Source organism: Larimichthys crocea, chromosome XVII, assembly GCF_000972845.2.
Source record: "Larimichthys crocea isolate SSNF chromosome XVII, L_crocea_2.0, whole genome shotgun sequence".
Classification (NCBI taxonomy): Eukaryota; Metazoa; Chordata; class Actinopteri; family Sciaenidae; genus Larimichthys; species Larimichthys crocea.
This window is the reverse complement of record NC_040027.1, coordinates 6,071,494-6,093,204: the sequence shown is the minus strand read 5'-3', so window position 1 is coordinate 6,093,204 and position 21,711 is coordinate 6,071,494. Positions and strand designations below refer to the sequence as shown.

Genomic DNA, 21,711 nt, shown 5'->3' with positions numbered 1-21,711 from the left:
TGTTGTAATCAGTGCTAATGTTAGTTATAAGTTTTAGCTCAGTTGTTCTAGATCATCACTGGTGGTGTTGCTAAGACATTTTAAGAGGATCTGTGGCTTGTGAAGAAATAGTCCAATATTTACTTCAGTGACCGTATCTGACCTCACGTTCACTTCTTTGATTAGAGTCAATGGACACAGCACTTGCCCGTTAGTCTCCTGGAGGGGTGCAGCAATGGCTAAACCCATGTGACACAGATACAGGAAATGACTCTTCAGTGAGTTCAAGTCTTCACCGTCTCTGGCCTGGCTTACCAGCTTCCATTTTCTTTGTGGAATATGCATGTCATAAATTGCTGATGGTACAAAACCATGGCTGTGTGGCCTTGAAAATAATTCCTGATCAGTATTTGTAGGCTATGACTTGCTCCAGTCAGTAGAGCACCACAGAAGTTGACACAAAGTTTTCAGTCAGCTGATGGGAAGTGCTCACTAAGAGGGCTGAAGCTTAATCACTGCTTCCACAGATTGTTTTATCCTTTCTTTATGGATGAATAGTAAATGATGCACAATGGCTGTGGTGTCATTCATTTTTATTTATTTTTTACACAGAAAGTGAAAAAAAGAAAGAAATCAATTTTCCCATCTGTCTTTGAAGTACATTTTTACGCAATAGTGGATTTATGAGACTCAACGTTCATATCTGTCAACCCCAGTTATCTTCATTATTAAGGAATGCATTCATTCTTTGTTTGTTCTAACAAGCAAGGATGAATCACTTCCTCCCCAACCTTTAAATGTTTTGTGAAGGAACTCTGGAGCAACACATTTTCTGTCCCATCCAGAATGAAAACCTGGGCGCGCGTCCAAGGTCGTCTTTTGTGTTTGCACTTGAATGCAGGGATAACCTCTGACCTCTAATTAAAAGAAAAACATCTTCATCATCTCGGCCTCCACACATCAAAGATAACGTATGTGGGCTGTTGTTTCTCCTGTCCTGTGACATGTTGATTTAATTCAGCTGTGGCAGGCTGGCTAAGATTTGGTGTGGACTTGAGGAAAACACTGTTAGTGTCACTGTGATTGTCTTCTCACCTCATTAAATAATTTTTTCTTTAAGCAGCATGTACTCATCTCAGACCCTGACATTCCTCTGCTCTACAGAGAAATTAAAAGCATGGGTTCTGTCCAGGGTTAGTCCCACTGCTGAAGCCACAGGACATTCCCACATTTTAAATCCAGCTCATTGGTTGCAGAATGTTTTGGAGACCACTCTCAAAGATTCAAATCTCTGTGCCTTTGGCTCACTGAACACCCTGAATTAAGAAACACTGCTCACTTTATCTGTTGAAAAAAAGTCTGGAAATGAGTTTTGTGAACGTTTTGCTTTCATGCACTAACCGATGTGGCTTTGGTTTTGTGAGTAACTCCACCTCCTCTGTGGATTGCAGGTTTTGATAAGTCATGCTGAGACTAAGGATGGGAGTGGTGGCCCGCTGGATTATGAGGATCTGGAATCTGGAGACCTGGTGTTCCCAAGGGAACCGGTGGAGTTAGACAGGCCATTTATGGAGCCCACAGAGCATCGGTCCAGCATCGTGGTAAGACAGCCGAATCACTGTGGTTCTGTCTGTGTGGGAGATGCATAACACTGCAGGATGAAAGTTGACAAGTCACGTCCACGATCATCTACATATTAGTGTAAATCATGCACATTTGGAAGAAACACAATTTCCCAGAGTCCCTTGGTGCTAGTAAGGATTCATCTGGCTCCTGCAATCTCTCTGTATTTCCATGATGTCTGTTTTATGAACTTGAACTGACATTTTCCATTTTGAAGTCTCTCCATCTTCTTCCCCCCACTGACTTATTTTCCTTTGTCTCATCCATTCTTCACTGCCTCTTATTGTTCTTGTTTATACAGTATCTCCTGTGTTCCTTCCCTGTTTTCTTGTCCATATTAATGTGGTTAAACACAGGCACACAGTTATGTAGGGCGAGGATGCTTAACTGTGGAATCCAATGTCAGATCCCTGCTGATATTTATGTTGGCGGTGTCTTCTTCTCCTCCTAGTTCAATTGCACGTACAAAACGAATGAGAATAAGGAAAGCTCAGAAACGGTTCCCCGGATTCTACCAGGACCAGAGAGGCAACCGGTCAAAAACATGACGTTTAACATGGAACTGTACAACACACTGCCGTTCAACAACCCTTCACGCCAGGCCTTCTACACAGTTTCACAAAATCAGCAAGTCTTTGTGGAGGTACGCTTTGCACACCTTGCCTCTTATTTCATTATGTTGTCTTATGCAACTTGTGTTTTTGTCCCTAAATTTAAACTCTGTGTACTCTGTGGCATCCACAAGGTCAATTTGTATTCTGTCCAGCTGCAGCTAAGAAGCTAACACTCGGTTTCACCTCTCATGTCGACGTTGCCGCTCCTCGCTCGCTCTGTCTGTCTGGCTGGCTCAAAATCCTGTCTGTCTGTTTTTTCACAACAGTAATTATGGAGGTCATGTAAGAGATGGCAAAGGCTCATACTTTGAGGTCCTTTGAAGAGATAATTTATGATGATATCAGCGGCAGATGCTTCAGTGACACCGTGGACACAGAGCCAGATGGTTTCAATGAGTTTTCTGTGTATGTGTATGCAAGACCTTTCCAATGAGGATACCATCACTGAGTGTTTAGAAGGAGGAAAGAGGAGGACTAATACCTCAGCGAGACTGTCTTATTGATGGAAAGATATTAAAACCATCTCACCTGAAATGTCTGAAGTAGTTGCAGATATTTCTTGCAGTTTTCAAATGTTTTAGCAATCAGTTGTTACAAGCAACATTAGTGTTCATTTGTTAGTCCATCTGTTTACACCTGAGGAGTAAACCTCCTGAATTTCACCAACTCCTGGGGTAAACATCTGGCTCTTTAGCTGCTAAATGCACCAGCTAGACAGGTGATGGTGTCTGTCTGCTGGACAGGTAGTGTTCAGTGGGTTCCTAAAGGTTTTGGTGCGAGATTAATGAGAGTGGTGAGAGTGAAGAATACCATGATTCTTGAAAGCTTCATAGAGCTGAAGGAAATTGGGTTTGTCATGATGAACAACTTGTTCCATATAAAAACATACAAATCTAGATTTGTGTGGAACAATTTGACATTTTGAGGAATGCATTTATTCACATTCTTGCTGAGTTAGATGAGAGGATCGATACCACTCTCATGCTCTGAAACAACACCAAGGGGACTTAAGGGGATTATTGTTTTCAAGGGGGTTTATTTCTTGGCCGGGAGCAATGACCTCCTGGAGTCTTGAACTAGCTGGTACTCCCTTCTTCAAGTGCTAAGCTAAGCTTACTGTCTCCTGGCTGAGGTATCAATCTTATCATCTAACATTCAGCAAGAAAGCAAATGTATAGTGTGAATTCTATTTCCCTTTTTTACACTGATCATTAGTAAGGCTTGTTTGAGCTTTGTCATGACAAATGATCCATGTTTTTGAAGAATAAATGTCTTTTTCTTCTCTCTCGCGTGCTCCAGGTCACTTCAACCGCATCAGAACCGGAGCTGGGGTTCACCATCATATCATGCTTCATTTCTCCCAACTCCAACCCTAGCGTGCTCTCACACTACACTCTCATTGAGACAGTCTGCCCGACGGATGACTCCATCAAGTACTACCCTCAGAGGGACTTCCTTGTCCCTCACACACAGTCAGAGAAGAAAACGTTCAGCTTCACTTTCAACTCAAAGTTCAACATGTCCCTGCTTTTCCTTCACTGTGAGATGTCTCTGTGCTCAAAGAGATCCCAGGGCAACCAGAGACTTCCGCTGGTATGCAGTATCATCCTCTTAAAAAAGACTTGTATTCTCCAAGCCATCAGATCTTTCTTTGTCTCTCTGGAGGTTTTGTAGTAATAGCAGTGTTTGTTTAAGAAGACTTTAAGTCGATGTGATAGTGCACCACCTTTACTGTGGCTGTCCTGAGCCATTAAGTATCAGGTCTGCACCCAAAGCTAAGCAGGAAACATGAATCAGTGTAAGTTTGCCAAGTATCCAGCTGCACAATAAAAGAAACATCCATCTTAGCTATTGTATCTTTTTCTCTTAGCGTCTTATCTGTCCAACTCCTACAATCTCTTGCAAACACTTTCCTCTCCTCTTCTCTTTTTTGCCTTGTTACATGAAAAAGGAGTGTTGAAGTAGTGGCCTGAGACTGATCTATGATGGAGAAACTGATTAGATTCTGATCACAATCAGGTTCAGTCCCATGAGTTTGTTATTTGTTTGATTTCCAGGTTTATACTTTGGCTCAGGTATAATGGAAGGCATTTACTTAAGGCTGAGACGTGCTTTTACAAAAGCTTTTTTTCTGCAGACAATCTTAGAGAATAAATGCCTGGTGTCACATCTCTAAACTTCTTCATTCTCTTTATTTCTCAAATCTTCTCCACACAGTGCTTGCAACCTAGCCAGACCTGCGATTCTCACAGTGTGGACAATATCCTGGCGATGATGATGAACACCAAGACATCTACCAAGCCGCTGGTTGTGGTGGATGGACTCGGTGAAAAAAGTAAGAGTTAGTTCAACAAAAACAACAACATCACTCACACCTACTTAAAGCTCATGCTATGAACTCAGCCTGAATAAGACGCATGTGAGTCTTAACACTCAGCCTCATCCATATTTCTGTTTTAGCAGCGCTTTACATGATGAAATAAGCCCTGATACTCATTGTTTGAGTGTAAAGTGTGATAAGGACAGTGGAGTAAAGAGAGAAGCCGGTCTGAGGGAGAAGGAGCCAGAGAAGCTCGGCCCGGTGCTACACAAACCACAAAACACTGCACATCACTTCCCCACATCTGGTCATCATTAACTGTGGTGTGTGTGTGTGTGTGTGTGTGTGTGTGTGTGTGTGTGTGTGTGTGTGTGTGTGTGTGTGTGTGTGTGTGTTTCTGTGTATGCATGTTTTAGTGTGTACATGCATGTGTGTTGTTTACATTACTGTCTGTACACAAATGTGTGTGTACATACTGGCATGTGGTTGACTGCATTAAAGGGGCGTGTGCTAACGCTGAGGCCCAGTTCGGCTCCTCTGGACCAGTTCATGCTGAGGGAGAGGTGGAAAAAGAGGAGTCATACAGAACCAAGCTGCAGTTGTTTTCACTTAGGTCCTTCGCTGTGGCCTCCCCTTTCCACTCGAGAGGGTTAGAAGGGAGGAGTGTGTGTGCATGAGGGGAGTGGTGGTCTTCTTGTTGGCTTTGGGAGCCCAGCCAGAGCTGTAAGGCCAAGGTCGATCATCACTTGTTTAGTCACTCATTCATTCGCTCACTCGCTGTGGGGCTGTGAGTGTGATCAGATAGGAGGGGGGTGGCTGAGGTAACCACCGTCACATTTTACTAATTATGATCTAAACTGAGATGGGGTGATATCATGAGTGCCCAAGCTCTATTGCACTGCCAGAGCTTTTCAAATCAGCATCCCCTCTGAGCAATGACATCAACCAGCAAGCTGTGGTCAGTTTGACTCGACTCAATATAAATCACATCATTTTAATTAGTGTGAGCTCGAGCTGGACTGATATATCAGCCTGGCCAATATCAGCTGGAGCTTACTGCGGATATATTGCATGGAGATAAGTAACATGATAAACATATGTTTGTGGTAATATGGAAACTGTGTCACATACATAGCTTGTCCTCCAGAGAGATTTTTCAAATGGGGGTGACCACTCTCCCAGCTGCATCATATCTAAACAATGGTGGTAATAAGAACAATTTGAGGACTAAACACCCGCACTGCAAAGAGGCTAATGTTATGTCAGGAATTTTAAGGTGATATCTTGCTGACCAATGAGGGTCTAGGTTTGGCCTCAGTTAATTTTTCAACTGTGAAACATAATAGATAAATAATAGGTCATCGATTATAATTACTTGCAGCCATACACTCAGTGCATGATGTTTCATTTTGAACAAATTTAGTTTCATCAGAATGTTTCTTTATGTTCGGTTTTCATCTTCACATTTCTCTGGCAGCACTGTGCACTGCCCACCCCGCTCACTATGCCAGTGCAGCAGGTTTATTTTCCATGGAACAGTTTAAGTAAACACAGATATGCAATAAACACAGCGAAAAAAAAAATCGAAACTCAATTTCAAAGGCCGTGTTTTATAACACAAAGGCATCTCTTATGCTAGGATGGCAAACAAAACAAGCAGCCTTTTCAAGGGCCACAGTTGTGCACTGGACAGCATCCCAAAGGGCTGAACTTGATCTACAAATCAAAGAGGGCCACTTGTGGCCAACTTGGTGCATGGAAAAACATAACGGCCTCAAAGCTTTGCCATCAAAAGTAGATTTACTGCTTCACAACGTCAATCAATTTTAGCCTCTTTTTATGGATCTGGTAACAGTCAGGAAAAGTTGAAAAGTATCATTTATTTGAGAGGCTGGCTCTGTGTGTTACATCATTACACCAGCACAAGTAGTGTTACTTTAGTTTATGTCTGCAACAAATAAAGGACGACGATACAGAAACTAAGGTTTGGTTAATTTACATTACACTGGATAAGATATAATCTGCTTTTCATATCAGGGTTATTGTATTATATATTATTTTGGACAGGCTGAGACAACACTGTATGAAATATTTTTGGAGAGTGATTGTGTTGACCCTTCAGATTGCTGAGCTTTCTGGGGAGTTGATATGGATGATAAATGCCTGTGGTGATGCATCACCTTAAAAACCTGCTGAATGAGGCTTTTTTTGTCCTTCACATGAGCAGTTATATTCACTGGCCTGATGTCAAGCAGGTTACTTAATCATTAAAATTATCATAAAACTCCAAATGTATCATTTTCAAACTCAAAGTGATGTTTCTACTCAAACGTGAGTTTGGAGTCATGCCTCAGCATATTGTGACTATTAAAAAGTATAAATTTGCACACTTCAGATTCACTTTTTTAGTATAACCTAAAGAGAACAATGTGTGAGCACATTCATCATGAATCTATAAGCTTTAACTGTTCAAGTGTAGTCGACTTTATACTGACGATCAACCAGTGTCGGGAGTCTTGGAGAGGCGATCAGTGGTTTGTGCACGCTGAGGAGAGGTCAGAGTTGAAGAAAAACAAGTCATTATGCAGGGCTGCTCTCTCATTCCATAGCAAGCAAACTTATGTAAACTAATGACGTTCATGGAGATACCAAACCGTTCCAATTCTGGCTGCAGTTTAAAGCTGCAAACATAAGTCATGGCTTTAACTTGTAGGGTGCTGTCTGGTTCTGTTAAGATACTGAACAAAAGTTAAGACCTGACAGACGCCCAGCAGAGTATTGTTCCGTACGGACACCCAGACATTATTTGATAACCATGGGCGTTGTTAAATGCATAAATCATAACATAATCTTTGAGTCAAGCTTACAAGAAAACGTTACACACCGCCTTAGTTCAGTGCACTGTCTCTACTGCTCGTGGGGCTGAAAGCATTAGTGACCACTCTGCATTCTTAACATAAGTCACGCGGGACAGATAACACGAGAGCGATGGGATCGGGGTGAAGGGTGGCAGAGAGGACGTCCTCTGGCCATCGTCCCCTCTGAAATTAAAGTCCTTTCTGATGACCTGTCATCAACCATTATGCTAGATGATAACTCAAAGGTGTTCCTTCCAAGAATAGCACCCATTGTGCCGGAGTCTTGGACAAGTACCAGGATCGCCTCTTGAGTTTGCCCATACACAAGCGCCTTTGTATTGTTTGTTAAGACATCATTATAGCTAAGTTCACTTTTGAACGCCTTCCAGATGGCTGGTTATAAATGGGCAGGCAGAACTGGACCCAGTCAGTGGGTTCATCCTTTGGGACATTGTCAGCTTACAGAATAGCTGCTCTTTCAGCGTTTTCCTGCTCCAGGTTTCTGTATCACATTCCACAGAGAATTGCTTATCAACACAAGGCAATATCAGCAGTCCTGCGGCTGACAGGCTGACTCAGAATATGTATTGTGTTATATTATGAATAATTAGAATTAATAATATATACTGTGCATCTGTATGGTCAACATTCGTTAAAAGTGCATTTTCTTTCTTTTTTTTGCAGTACCCCCCACTACACAGGTTCCATCTGATGACAGTAAGTTACAAAGTTGTCATACGATATTACTCTCATAATTTTCTTCTTATATTTATATCTGTGTCTGTGAATGTATATTTTATGGAGGCTCAGAGTGTTCTGTATGAAATAAATAAATAATAAAAATATAAAATACATACTAATAGGTGGTGTTAAAGGTGCTAAATCAGTGAAGTTGACATCAGTTTTCACCGTCACACTACCCAACTGTCAGCAAGGTAGCTCCTGTTAGCTCGAGTGAGCACACATTTCTGTCGTTTTGCTCTTCGCATAGTTCCATGTCTGTCTCTGAAGAACATGTTTAGAATCCAAACAGTGCTGGGGCTAACTGAACTGTCCAGCTAGCTGCTGCTGTTAACACCAGTCTTCAAACTGGTGCTGGCTAATAATTCCAATCCAAAATGCAGTGTAGCTGGTCAAAATGACTTTAACATTATTGTTCCTCTAACTAACAGGAGCTCATTGGCTAGCAGGTTATTTGTTTAGTCCGTCTGTCCGTCTTCTTCCGCTATCCGTAGTCGGGTCGCAGAGGCAGCAGCTTCAGCAGGGAAGCCTAGACTTCCCTCTCCCCGGCCACTTCTGCTAGCTCTCCCAGGGGGACCCCAAGGCGTTCCCAGGCCAGCCGAGAGACATAGTCCCTCCAGCGTGTCCTGGGTCCTCCCGGAGGAACGTGCCCGGAACATCTCACCAGGGAGACGTCCAGGGGGCATCCTCACGAGATGCCCGAGCCACCATAACTGGTTCCTCTCGATGTGGAGGAGCAGCGGTTCTACTCTGAGCTCCTCACGGATGGCCGAGCTTCTCACCCTATCTCTAAGGGAGAGCCCAGCCACACTGGGAAGGAAGCTCATTTCAGCCACTTGTATTCGCGATCTCATTCTTTCGGTCACTACCCAAAGCTCGTGACCATAGGTGAGGGTAGGAACGTAGATCGACTGGTAAATCGAGAGCTTCGCCTTTCGGCTCAGCTCCTTCTTCACCACGACGGACCGGTGCAGAGTCCGCATCACTGCAGAAGCCGCACCGATCCGCCGGTCGATCTCCCGTTCCATCCTTCCCTCACTCGTGAACAAGACCCCGAGATACTTGAACTCCTCCACTTGAGGCAGGATCTCATCCCCGACCCGGAGACTGCACTCCACCCTTTTCCGGCTGAGAACCATGGCCTCGGATTTAGAGGTGCTGATTCTCATCCCAGCCACTTCGCACTCGGCTGCAAACCGCTCCAGAGAGAGCTGAAGGTCACGCTCCGATGAAGCCAACAGGACTAGATCGTCCGCAAAAAGCAGCGACCCAATCCTGAGGCCACCGAATCGCAGCCCCTCAACGCCCTGGCTGCGCCTAGAAATTCTGTCCATAAAGGTTATGAACAGAACCGGTGACAAAGGGCAGCCCTGGCGGAGTCCAACTCTCACAGGAAACAGGTCCGACTTACTGCCGGCAATGCGGACCAAGCTCTGGCACCGAGAGTACAGGGACCGGATAGCCCTTATTAATGGGTCCGGAACCCCATACTCCCGGAGCACCCCCCACAGTATCCCCCGGGGGACACGGTCGAACGCCTTCTCCAGATCCACAAAACACATGTAGACTGGTTGGGCGAACTCCCATGCACCCTCCAGGGCCGCGCTAAGGGTATAGAGCTGGTCCACAGTTCCACGGCCCGGACGAAAACCACACTGCTCCTCCTCAATCCGAGGTTCGACAATCTTGCGGACCCTCCTCTCCAGAACCCCCGAAAAGACCTTCCCGGGGAGGCTGAGGAGTGTGATCCCCCTATAGTTGGAGCACATCCTCCGGTCCCCCTTTTTGAAGAGGGGAACCACCACCCCGGTCTGCCAGTCCAGAGGTACTGCCCCCGATGTCCACGCGATGTTGCAGAGACGTGTCAACCAAGACAGCCCCACAACATCCAGAGCCTTGAGGAACTCCGGGCGGACCTCATCCACCCCCGGGGCCCTGCCACCGCGGAGTTTTTTAACTACCTCAGCGACCTCAGCCCCAGAGATGGGCGAGACCACCATGGGGTCCCCAAACTCTGCCTCCTCAAAGGAAGACGTGCTGGTGGGATTGAGGAGGTCTTCGAAGTATTCCTTCCATCGACCCAAGACGTCCCTAGTCGTGGTCAACAGCACCCCGTCCCCACTGAACACAGTGTTGACAGTGCACCGCTTCCCCCGCCTGAGCCGCCGGATGGTGGTCCAGAACCTCCTCGAAGCCGTTCGAAAGTCGGTCTCCATGGCCTCACCGAACTCCTCCCACGCCCGAGTTTTTGCCTCCGCAACCGCCGAGGCCGCATTCCGCTTGGCACGTCGATACCCGTCAGCTGCTTCAGGAGTCCCACAGGCCAAAAAGGTTCTGTAGGACTCCTTCTTCAGCTTGACGGCATCCCTCACCGCCGGTGTCCACCAGCGGGTTCGGGGACCGCCGCCACGACAGGCACCGACCACCTTACGGCCACAGCTCCGGTCAGCCGCCTCGACAATGGAGGAACGGAACAAGGTCCACTCGGACTCAATGTCCCCCGCCTCCCCCGGGACATGAGCGAAGCTCTCCCGGAGGTGGGAGTTGAAACTCTTTCTGACGGGAGATTCAGCCAGACGTTCCCAACAAACCCGCACAGAACGTTTGGGCCTGCCAGGTCTGACCGCCATCCTCCCCCACCATCGGAGCCAACTCACCACCAGGTGGTGATCAGTTGACAGCTCCGCCCCTCTCTTCACCCGAGTGTCCAAAACATGTGGCCGCAAGTCCGACGACACGACCACAAAGTCGATCATTGAACTGCGGCCAAGGGTGTCCTGGTGCCAAGTGCACATATGGACACCCTTATGCTTGAACATGGTGTTCGTTATGGACAATCCATGACGAGCACAGAAGTCCAATAACAGAACACCACTCGGGTTCAGATCAGGGGGGCCGTTCCTCCCAATCACGCCCCTCCAGGTCTCACTGTCGCTGCCCACGTGAGCATTGAAGTCCCCCAGGAGGACGAGGGAGTCCCCAGAGGGAGCGCTCTCCAGCACCCCCTCTAGGGACTCCAAAAAGGGTGGGTACTCTGAGCTGCCATTCGGTGCATAGGCACAGATGACAGTCAGGACCCGTCCCCCCACCCGAAGGCGAAGGGAGGCTACCCTCTCGTCCACCGGGGTGAACCCCAACGTACAGGCGCCGAGCCGGGGGGAAACAAGCATTCCCACCCCCGCTCTGCGCCTCTCACCGGGGGCAACACCAGAGTGGTAGAGCATCCAACCCCTCTCAAGGAAACTGGTTCCGGGGCCACATTAAGGCAATACAAAGTGACATTAAGAAAGTGGTAATATGAATGACTTCTTGAAATAAATGTTTCTATAATGAAATTAAAATGAACTCCTGTCCTTCCTGTCATCCCTTTACTTTCAGATTTTAATGATAATTTTTAAAAAATCCAATAAAAGTTATGAAAATAAGATAGATTTTTTTTAAATTTAACAAATCATCTGTTTCTTCTTTATATTAATTTATTTAATATTGAACACCTTGGGGTCTCTATAGAGAGGTTTTAATATTTCTTAGTTGCCCTGTCAACATGCATTAACTGTGTTCTATGTTGTTTAAGCAGAAACACTGTATGTGCTGGACACTCCGACAGTGGTGGGGATCGCGTTTGCAGCCTTTGTGATCGGGGCTCTGTTGACTGGAGCCCTGTGGTTCATCTACTCACACACAGGTAGGTCCTTCACCTGCTGCTCCGCGGCCCCGGCCCACCTCCCTACAGTAATGAAAAGATAAGATGCAAAGGAATGTCCGAGTGTTTCACTGCCAGAAATGTACCGCAGGGATTGCCAAACATCCTGCTGCTGACAGAGGCCAGTTCACAATAACATATTGACTCCTCTACTGTAAATATATCCTGTTGGTCAGCAGCAAGAGCTCTTCTCTTTCCTGCCTTTGAATGTTTTGGGGCCTGTGGGGTGGTCACTGAATATTCTCAGTACAATGGTTGGAGACGAGTTGGAAATTCCCCTTGTTGGGTTTAGCGGCATTCACAGGAAAAGACACACAATCTATCCATTAGATGCCAAGACCTTCCCCATCATCCCCAGCCTGCCGACCCCACCTGGCCCCATAGAGGAAGTGTGCTCCCAGCAGCCCTCTGAGTTCACCGTTGCATAGAGCTGCCCTGTTCTCGTTGGCCTGACTGCTTGAATGGTGATCCTCCATGCCATTGACCTGTTGCCCCATGGCTGATGTGTTCTCCATGGACGTCTTTAATAAACGGGGTCAGGATGTTTGAGTTTAGAAGCCAGGCCTTTCAGAAAATACAACAATGTGAGTGTTTAAGTTTACACACTCCGTTTAGTTTAGAAGAAGCTCACAGTTGGACAGTGTTAAACGGCTGGGTCAGTAAATCATCCATTGTCAGAACTGTTACAAACTGTTTAAAAGTTCCAGTCATGGTAAGTCACAAGTGTTTACTGAACAGGATTTCATGTAGAAGAAAAGATCAGCTGTCATATTTTGGCGCGCTTATCTTTAGCCCAATATTGGCATTGGCTTCTCCTCAGAAAGCCACTTTATTTATTGGTTTCCTACAGTGACATAGATACACAGGCTTTGTTTTCCAAAGATAATAGAGGTCAAAAGTGAATGTGTATAGAGGAACAGGTGTAAGGATAGTAGTTATGAAAACACTTTGACAACATAGAGATAAAGGCACACATGTTCCAGTCCAGTTAAAATAGGCCTCAGTTGAGCATGTTGAGCTTTCTTGGTTGAAATTACCTTACATGGTAATATTGGCAGTTCCATGTAAACCCCAAGAATGTAGACCCCCAAAAACAACCAGCAGAAATATTAGTTCAGAGTGTATTTTAAACTAGTGTACAGAGTGATGAAACATGAAAACAGATCTGAGTCTATCCCCTCAGGGTCTGAGGACAATGTTCCTGGCCTCTTGAGAAAGAAACATTTTCTCTTTTTTAAGTTACTTATACTCATTGCCATTATATTTGGACCACTGTATCTATTACAGTTTGACTCCTTATAAGGCTATTGGAAGAATAAATGCTCTAAAAATCACCCCACAATGTATTATTTGACGTTTTGCTCATTGTCTTGGCACTTACAATAAGTCTGCATTCTGCCAGGGCTGCCGCCACATCTGCCAAGAGATCTGCTCTCCACCTCTGCTCAGTTTGTAAAGTAACGGACACATGAAAAATTCAAAGCAATTGTAAAAACAGGTTGAATCACTCACACAAAGGGAAATTTCACACATTATCTGCTCTGAAACCCCCTAAAACATAATGCTGATCACACACTACACAGCATTAAGATAATATATCTTGACAGAGAAAACTAAGGCAGAGAAAACTTGGATCGGCAGTGTCGGCTGGTCTGTCCTCCCCTGCGGCTCAGACTGAAATATTTCAACGACTATCAGATGGATTGCCATGACATTTGTTACAGACATTCGTGTTCCATTTAGGATAATTTGCTATGACTTTGAGGATCCTCTGAATTTTCCTGTAGCGCCACCATGAGGTCGACATGTATGTTCCTGCTTTGCATGAATTGTAACTATGCACACCTCACACTTAATCTAGCGCCATCATCAGGTCAAAACTCCAGTATTTTAATGCTTTCTGACCAAATATATGTAAAACCAGAAGCTCTAGCTGTACTTTGTTGTGAGCTAAAAGGCTAAACTCAGATCAGGTTAATCATTGTCATCGATTGAACTCTTCACAGGTTTCTGTATGATCATTGTAAGTTTGGAGTATTGATTAGATACCGAGATTCTTCATCCAGAGGTGAGGGCAAATTGTCAGGCATCTGTTGCCGTAACTGCTTATAGAGTTTTCATACACAGTATGTTTCTTTGACATAAAAGCAGCTTTTATCTCTCCAATCTAAAAAAGATAATATAGGACTTGGGAATTCATATTTCCACAGACAGATGAGGTGAATCCAAGTCCCTTTGTTTTGTAGAACTCTTGGTCCTGTGAGGGAAAAGACCCCTGGCAGCTCTGCTCTGGTAAACATTAGCAGAACTTAGAGGCCCCAAAGAGGGATCTGGATGCAAGATCGCCTGTGGACACACATGCCTGCCATATATGCAAGCTCTCATACACACACACAACTTTTAGTACAAACCAAACTGGCGATTGAAAAATCTGTCTCAGAGAGATAATTTTGTTGTATCCTCTTTATTTTTCAAGGCCAGGAAGCAACCAGGGAACAGACAGCAGTAATAATTTAAATATTAAACACAGATTTAGCTTTGTTTAGCTGTTCATTGTCTGTTCAAGACGCTCTGTAAACAAATGTAACAACTTTTATTTGCCTCTTAAATTGAAGCGTTGGATCCTGAGAGTGTAAGAAATGAAATGCTTATTCAGGCACAGAACAATAAACCAGTCAGTGGTTAGAGCTTCAGTCAGAAGGTCCTGTCTTGTGTTTGTTCTGCTTTATCTACTGAAGCCAAGCTAATTGAATCCAGATAACTAGAGAAATGAACTCTATGAACGGGAATCATCTTCTTTTTGTTCAAAAATCATCTGTCAGAGAGGATGTGAGCGGTTGTTTCGGGACCCTCTGAGGTGAAATCTTTCGGGTCCCAGCAGTTTGTGAATCTGTGGCAGATTAGGCTTGAGGATGGTAAGGGTTAAGTCCACAGTTCATCTTGCACATTTGCCAAGTTCTTTGTAGTTCAAACTAAATTGCTTTTACTTGTGCTAGTGTAGTCATCTATGTGTGCACAAAACATTTGGAAAAAGAAGTTTGTAGTAAATATAGCAAAGCTCAGAGATTAAACTGTATTTTTTTTAAATATCATAGTACAGAGGAGCGACAGAGGTTCCAGCGTCTTAGAATTTGTAGCTTTACCAAAATGGATTTGTCATGTTCTGCCTTTCTGTCATTTATAGTTTTTCTTCTCCTCCCTTCCTCCCCCACTCCCTCGCTGCTCTTTGTCTAGGTGAGACAGCTGGCACACAACAGATCCAGAAGTCTCAGCCCGCCTCAGAGAACAGCAGCGCGGCCCACAGTATCGGCAGCACGCAGAGCACACCCTGCTCCAGCAGCAGCACAGCGTAGCCCAGGATACGACGCAGCGGGACGCAAAGCCTCGCCGTGGCACAGGAAGGTCCTGACGGTTCACAAGGACCGGTTTGTTCATCTCCTTCCATGAAAGGACTTATTTTTGAGGGGATGTGATAGGACAGTATGAAAAAAAATAACAACTCAATAACACCACTGGTCCTTATGTAAATTCCTTTTGTGACACTTGGGAGTGTATGCAGACAAATATACTGTCCTTGTGTTAGTTAGTGAGTCCCAGCTTGGCAGCCTCACCTCATACCTAGTACAGAAAAAAACTACAAGAAACAAATGTGAGTATATACCAGGCATTTCTTTCTAATCCAAATGCTGCTTTTTTCTGACCACAACACAGCCTTTAGTTTTGACCTTAAATGGTGTGATTTAGGCTCTTTGTAACAAGCAGGTGTACTCCAACAGCAAGGAAAGCAATCAGGCTGCAGTGATGTAAGTGAAATGTTGATGGCTGGACTGTAACACGTTACTTTTAAGACATGCAACCCTGGAGGTGGCACAGGAGCAAAGCAACCACTATTAACATGCAGACAAAAGTGCAGTATGAACGTAAGTCGTAGTCCTCACACACACAGAGATAATGGCTTTTAAAAGACAGTGTAGGTATTGAATGTATACAGAAGAGTCAACGCCAAAAAATGTGAAAGTAAAATGTGAAAGACATGCTGATAAAAAGCCATACGCACAGGTTGACAAAACATATTTTACCCAGGCTTTCTGTACAGTAGTTATAGAAATGCATTTTGACATTTTGAGTCTCAGTTTCATTGATGTTACACAACTTCACAGGGCCATTACTGTCTGTCTTATCCTAGTTAGTAGTATAGTTTAACATTTTTTGAAACATGTTTATTTGCTCTTTATCTACAAGTCAGAAGATAAGATCAATGTCTCTGTTGTGTCTGTGTGTTTGATTCAGGAGGAGAATGTCCTAGCTTAGCATGAAGACTGGAAATCTTTCAGCATGTTTCAGAAAACTTTCCTGAAACCACAAAACACGATACAGTGCATCCATTAGTAAGCGTCAAAGCTTTTAGCATGTGTATTTCAGAGTTCTGGACAAAGCCATGTGGGAAGTGAATAGCCTAGCTTAAGACATTAAGACAGCTAGCCTGACTCTGTGTAAAGCTAAAGGAAATACACCTGACAAGCTTTGGACACAGCCAGGCTAGCCTTATGCTAAGCTAGGCTAATCACCTCCTGCCTCCAGCTTCATACTTAACATACAGACATCAGAGTGTTATTACACTTCCCAAAATGCCAAACTATTCTTTATTATGTACATTTTTGTAAATATTGTAAATACTCAACAATGTTATGAGGCAGAGTGTGGAAATTCTGTGTTTGTGCTTCTGGATTGACCAGCGTGAGGTGCAAGTTTCCACTGTTTCTCATTTAATCAAGAATTCCAGTATGGAATCACATCTTAAATCTAGGGTACATTTTAAGGACATGTTTTTAAAATCATGCTTTAGTATAGTCGACATAGTGTGGGTCTACTGTTGGATCATTTTTGATTTATTTGATTACTTTCACAGTTAGTTGATTAATAATTTACTCTATAAAATGCCAGAAAACAGTCCAACATGATTTAAAACAGAGAAAAGCAGCAAATCCTCACATTTCAAAAGATATACAGTAAAAAGAATATTTTACCTTGATAAGTGACAATAACAATAACAATGATTACTCATCTATTATTCAACGCAGTGTTTCAATACTTCTTTACACTTTTAGCTGATTGTCTTCTTATCACAAAAGTATCGGTGTTACACTATGAAGCCAAATGTACAGTTTCTGAGTATTTTTTTGATCCCAGTTCTTTTCGTATAAATCTTGGCACTGACAGTGTGTTGAAAAAGCTGCAGTTGAAGCTCATTGTTATGGACATATATTTTCATGTTTTCTTTTTTAAACTGCAACACCACAACTTCCCCACCGTCTGAGATTGATCTGAATGTTTGCTGTAGTGCCTTCCTTTAACCTGTATGTTTTTCTGTCAGACTGTGTGTGGGACTAACTGGGCCCTTGGAATCACTCCCTGTAACCATTTAACCCTAACAAGGAAAACAGAATGTATATTATCTCAAAGCTTAAAGACTTTTGGTTCTTATGTACACATGTATAAAGCTTTCTACAGAGGGAACAGAGTATAAATATATATATTTGTTTATAAAATTATATTTTGGAATATATTTACCAAGAGAAATTTATTGTCTATTTTAAGTACTGTGAATTATGGATGTGCTCATAAATAATACATTTATTAAGATTTATTCATAAAAAGCTTGTGGCATCTTTTATGACACCTAATAATATATTCATATGTGTAAAACAAAATAATTCAGAATTTGGTTAAACACCCTGTTTGTTTAACTGACACAGAAAACATTTTTAAATACACATTGTAAAAATCCAGTAGCTGATCATGTTTATTTACGTTTTTAACTTGAATATTTCATTAGCTTATTAAAGAATGTGTCATAAAACATGTCATGAGTTTGCAATGAATATTATATATAAATGCTTTTCAAACAAACATTACCTTCTTTATACATGGAATACAACTCTTTGTGTTTATTATGTCATAACATTATAGTTTGTCATCTAATATTTGGTGGAATTTTGGAATTCCCCACTCTACTCATTGTTGAAGATGTTGCAGATTGATGACTTTGATTTTGTTTAAATAATATGTTCACTAACATTTTAATGTGGAGTAAAGGAATCAGATTTAAAAGTAATATATCTCCTATCATTGAAGATAAGCTGTAGCGATGAATATTAATCTATATCTTTAATGTAGTGTTAGTAAAGTCAGCTCAATGCTCGGGTGTTGTCACAACAATGACGTTTATCCCTTTAAAATTATTCAGAAAATGAAATGGAGGCTAACCACTGATGCAGCAGTGAAACCAGAATCGAAGTGGAATGTATAATAAGTGTGTGTGGAGAAAATGCAGCTCTGTTATTTTGTTTCTGGAAACTCGACTGTTTTCAATAACACTTGAGGAATATTTTTGTATTGAGCTGTATTAGAACCACTCGGTTTCAGGGCAACACTAGAACTTGTTTGTTTTATCAGGCCCGTTGCCAGATGTCTCCCTGCCAAAGCCCGGTCCAAACCTCTATTCAGTAAAGATCCCCGGTACAGCAAATATACAGCGGTGATGTGTAATGCACTGTTGCTGTTAGCACGCATCACTATCGTCAACAACAACAGCGTACACAGAATACAGTGAGCCAAAGAGCTGCAGCTCGCAGCCTATCATCAGTGGTCAGTGTGGGATTCAGGCTCTCTGACATTCCTGTTGAGGTTTCTCTTATCGACCATGGTGGATCCATCATGGTCTTCTTCTCCTCCCCCTTGTGTCGTGCTGTTAAGTGGCTGAGCCTCGAGTTATGATCTGGGACTAATCTTCTCATTTGATATAATTTGGGGATATACTTCCACTCAAACTAACAATACAATCCACGAGAGTTGCTGTTCAAATATTAACATTCCTTCCTGCCTTTGGCCCTAGTGCATGCTGGGAAGAAAAGCTCAACCACTTCCCCCACTTGACCGTGAATGTGGGTGTAAAGATATCATGATGTAATAATAATGATGCTGTATCAGTCAAAAGGAGCCTGTGCTGAAGTAGATTCATCATTAACGCTGAACTGAGATCAGTTAGAATCAGAGCGCAAATCCAAAAAACTAGTTATTGATTGTATTTTTTTTAACCATTTGACTACCTCATGTTTCTCTATGAATGTGTCATTTGTGTATTGTGTGTATTGGTGTGTGTGTGTTTGAACTCTTATGCTTGTAGATTGATGACTCTTATGATTTGGGGGCTCCGGCGTGGTTTTATCGCAGTTTCACATTTTTATTTTCCAACCTCAAAGCAAACGATGAAGAGTTTGAGCTTTCCCATGATGCCAAGATTTTTTTTTTTTCCCCCATTGTTAACATGTAAAACTTTGATTATCCATTAATGTTTTCTTTTGGTTTTTTGAAACATTTTATAAGCTGTAAATACGCATGATATTTGTATACCCATTATGTCCAATAAATTTTCATAATGATTTACAAGACAGTTGTATGACTCCTCGATGGTGGGTGATGCTGTGTGGATGGGGGTACGGTGTGGACGCCTCCTGTGTGGACCTGGTTTTGAACAATGTGCTGTAATAATGATGTGGTAGGCCTCTGCTGCAGTGAAGTCATGACTCGTCTCTGGTGAGCTCATAACATGATGCAGACCATGTGGCTGAAGGTTTTTGGGGGGGAGCAATGAGTGAGTCCTTACCCCCCTCCCCCTCACCTCTGGCACTCGCTCCATCTTTGCTTTTGATTAGTCCTCCTCAGAGACGGCTGTGAGCGGCGTGCTTTGGAGTCGATTGGAAAAAGCTCTGTGATTATAACACGTGAAGCCAAACGGGCGAATGTCTCATGGCAAGGCCCAAATCCTACTGACCCCTTTAAGGCCTCAGTGATGTCATATCTCTTTCCCCAGACTGCTCTCCTCTTGCTGAGAGGCTGTTGTTCAACTGATGACTAATTCATTGAATTCTTAAACAAACGCTCATCCACCTCACCAGGCCAGCATGTAGATTGTGATGTCATTATTTTCAGTTCCAGCTTTCCCCTTTGGGTACCTGGAACACAAATTTGTTGTTTGTCTTTCACATTCTGCAGCTAATCCGTCCGCTTACTGATTGCATGTGCCTCAGACAATAGAGCATGACAAACACAGGATTAAATGAAAAGAGCTGACACGACTCCAAACACTTGACTCTGGGGAGGCTAGACTAATTTAGAGCAGACCTTTGCTCCTAAACATGAAATGAAGTTAAGTGAGAAGTTTTGGACGGCGACTGTGTACCTTCATGGCACCTCGTCCAGTCACATGGCACATAACTGTAATGAGGTCGGTACAATAACAGCACGTCCTGCCATGATTTAGGGCCAAAACAGACAAAGTTGTTTCACAGAAAGAATAAAAAAAAACATTTACAGAATAATTAGAAATCAAATACTTCATATCATGTTGCAGAGACAGACACCTGATGTAATTCATGAAAATACATTTGTGATGTTGAGCTCTAGCTGCTCTGCTCAGTCACACCTCTCGTACAGTGTTTGCTCTATCTTCTATCTAGTGTTTCTGCTGCAACACACACATCTCCTGTTTCCTGTTTGTCCATATGTGAAGATAGAAATTGTCAAAATAATCTTCCATAAAGTCTTTGTGGTATTCTAATGTAACCTAGTGCACAACAGTTCAAATGTTGTCACTTTATAGAGTTAGAAAGTTGGAAGAGCTGTTTCAGGGGCCTTTGGTTCTGGAGGTTAAAGTCCCAGTTGTCTCTTTAGCATAGAAACTAGGAATGGACATGAATCTCTCCTGGTTGAACCATCAGTACAAAAGATGTCGGGTTCTTGGATAAAAAGCCAAAGGTGCAATCACATGTCCATAAAACATAAGGAGAGGGTAGATCATCAGAAATGTTACCCCCAAACTGCATTTTTGGCAATCAACATCACAGGCCCTGAAAATGTATTTTCTCACTGAATCATGGGATCCTAAGAGAACACACGTTTCATTTGTGTGCTTCACTGTGATCTCATTGGTTTCAAGTGGGTGGCTCAGTTGGAAAAATGTGATGACACCAATCAGGATTTGGAAGCATTTGAATGAAAATGTGATCACAGTCGTGGAGCTGTTTGCTCATGTTGCCAGCAGTGTCAGTAAAATCTGTTGAAAACACACCCACACAGTCACGAAGAAGCAGCTGAGGTTTTCATCAGTCACTTGGTCAGTTGGTCATATTCTCAATTCAGCAACTATAGTGCTGTGTTTTGTTTTTGTTCTAAGCTACAAGAACAAAGTATTTTGAGGTTGTAATAGTGACTCAGACCATTTTTCTATTGCTTTAGCAACAGCGGAAGGGACTCATGGGTGTTTGGTGAAGAACCCTGAAGAGTCTTTTTACACATTTGGCAGACATGGAGCAGCAATAGCATTCATTTAAAGTTAGCTTCTGGCTACCAGATGGACATAAGTCCAACATCCACGCTCCCTTTGTCTCTGCTTTGGTCTCCACCCACTCTTGATGGAAATATCTGGCTCTTTATCTGCTTTTTGATGGGGTAAAAAAGGGAAAACATCATTATAAAAGCTCAGACATGTATAACAAACTGACGTTTTATTATGCCTAATAGTGAGGGTGTTCCAGCACACCTACATCCAATGCCCAGGCATTTCCAGTGGGTTATTAACTGAAAAATAAGCTAGCAAAGTCCAAAGTTTTGTTTGAACCAGGTTGAAACACACTAAGTCTTCTCAGAAACATCAGCCAACATTCACACAGTTATACACACACACACGGCCATTTAGATACAGTATTCTCTGCTGAGATATTCCTCAAATTTGACGTTCAACAAGTTCAACATGTTGAGCAATAAAAGTTCTTATCTGATCTGGGAGGGTGGGGGTGTAGCCCCTGGCTGGGG

General features: G+C 43.2%; 1 protein-coding gene across 2 annotated transcripts in view; it reads left to right on the top strand.

Annotated features, from left to right (window-relative positions):
• Positions 1-19,287, top strand: part of tgfbr3 (transforming growth factor, beta receptor III) — a 73,914-nt gene extending 54,627 nt beyond the window's left edge. The window contains exons 11-17 of one of the 2 annotated variants that reach the window (XM_010734346.3): positions 1,431-1,580; positions 2,054-2,245; positions 3,516-3,809; positions 4,434-4,551; positions 8,079-8,111; positions 11,713-11,820; positions 15,073-19,287. In XM_010734346.3, coding sequence (XP_010732648.1) covers positions 1,431-1,580; positions 2,054-2,245; positions 3,516-3,809; positions 4,434-4,551; positions 8,079-8,111; positions 11,713-11,820; positions 15,073-15,191 — 1,014 coding nt within the window. In that variant the 3' untranslated portion in view covers positions 15,192-19,287. Of the gene's footprint in view, positions 1-1,430; positions 1,581-2,053; positions 2,246-3,515; positions 3,810-4,433; positions 4,552-8,078; positions 8,112-11,709; positions 11,821-15,072 lie in introns of both variants that reach the window. The other variant, XM_010734345.3, reaches the window with a different exon arrangement.
• Positions 19,288-21,711: the final 2,424 nt, after the last annotated feature.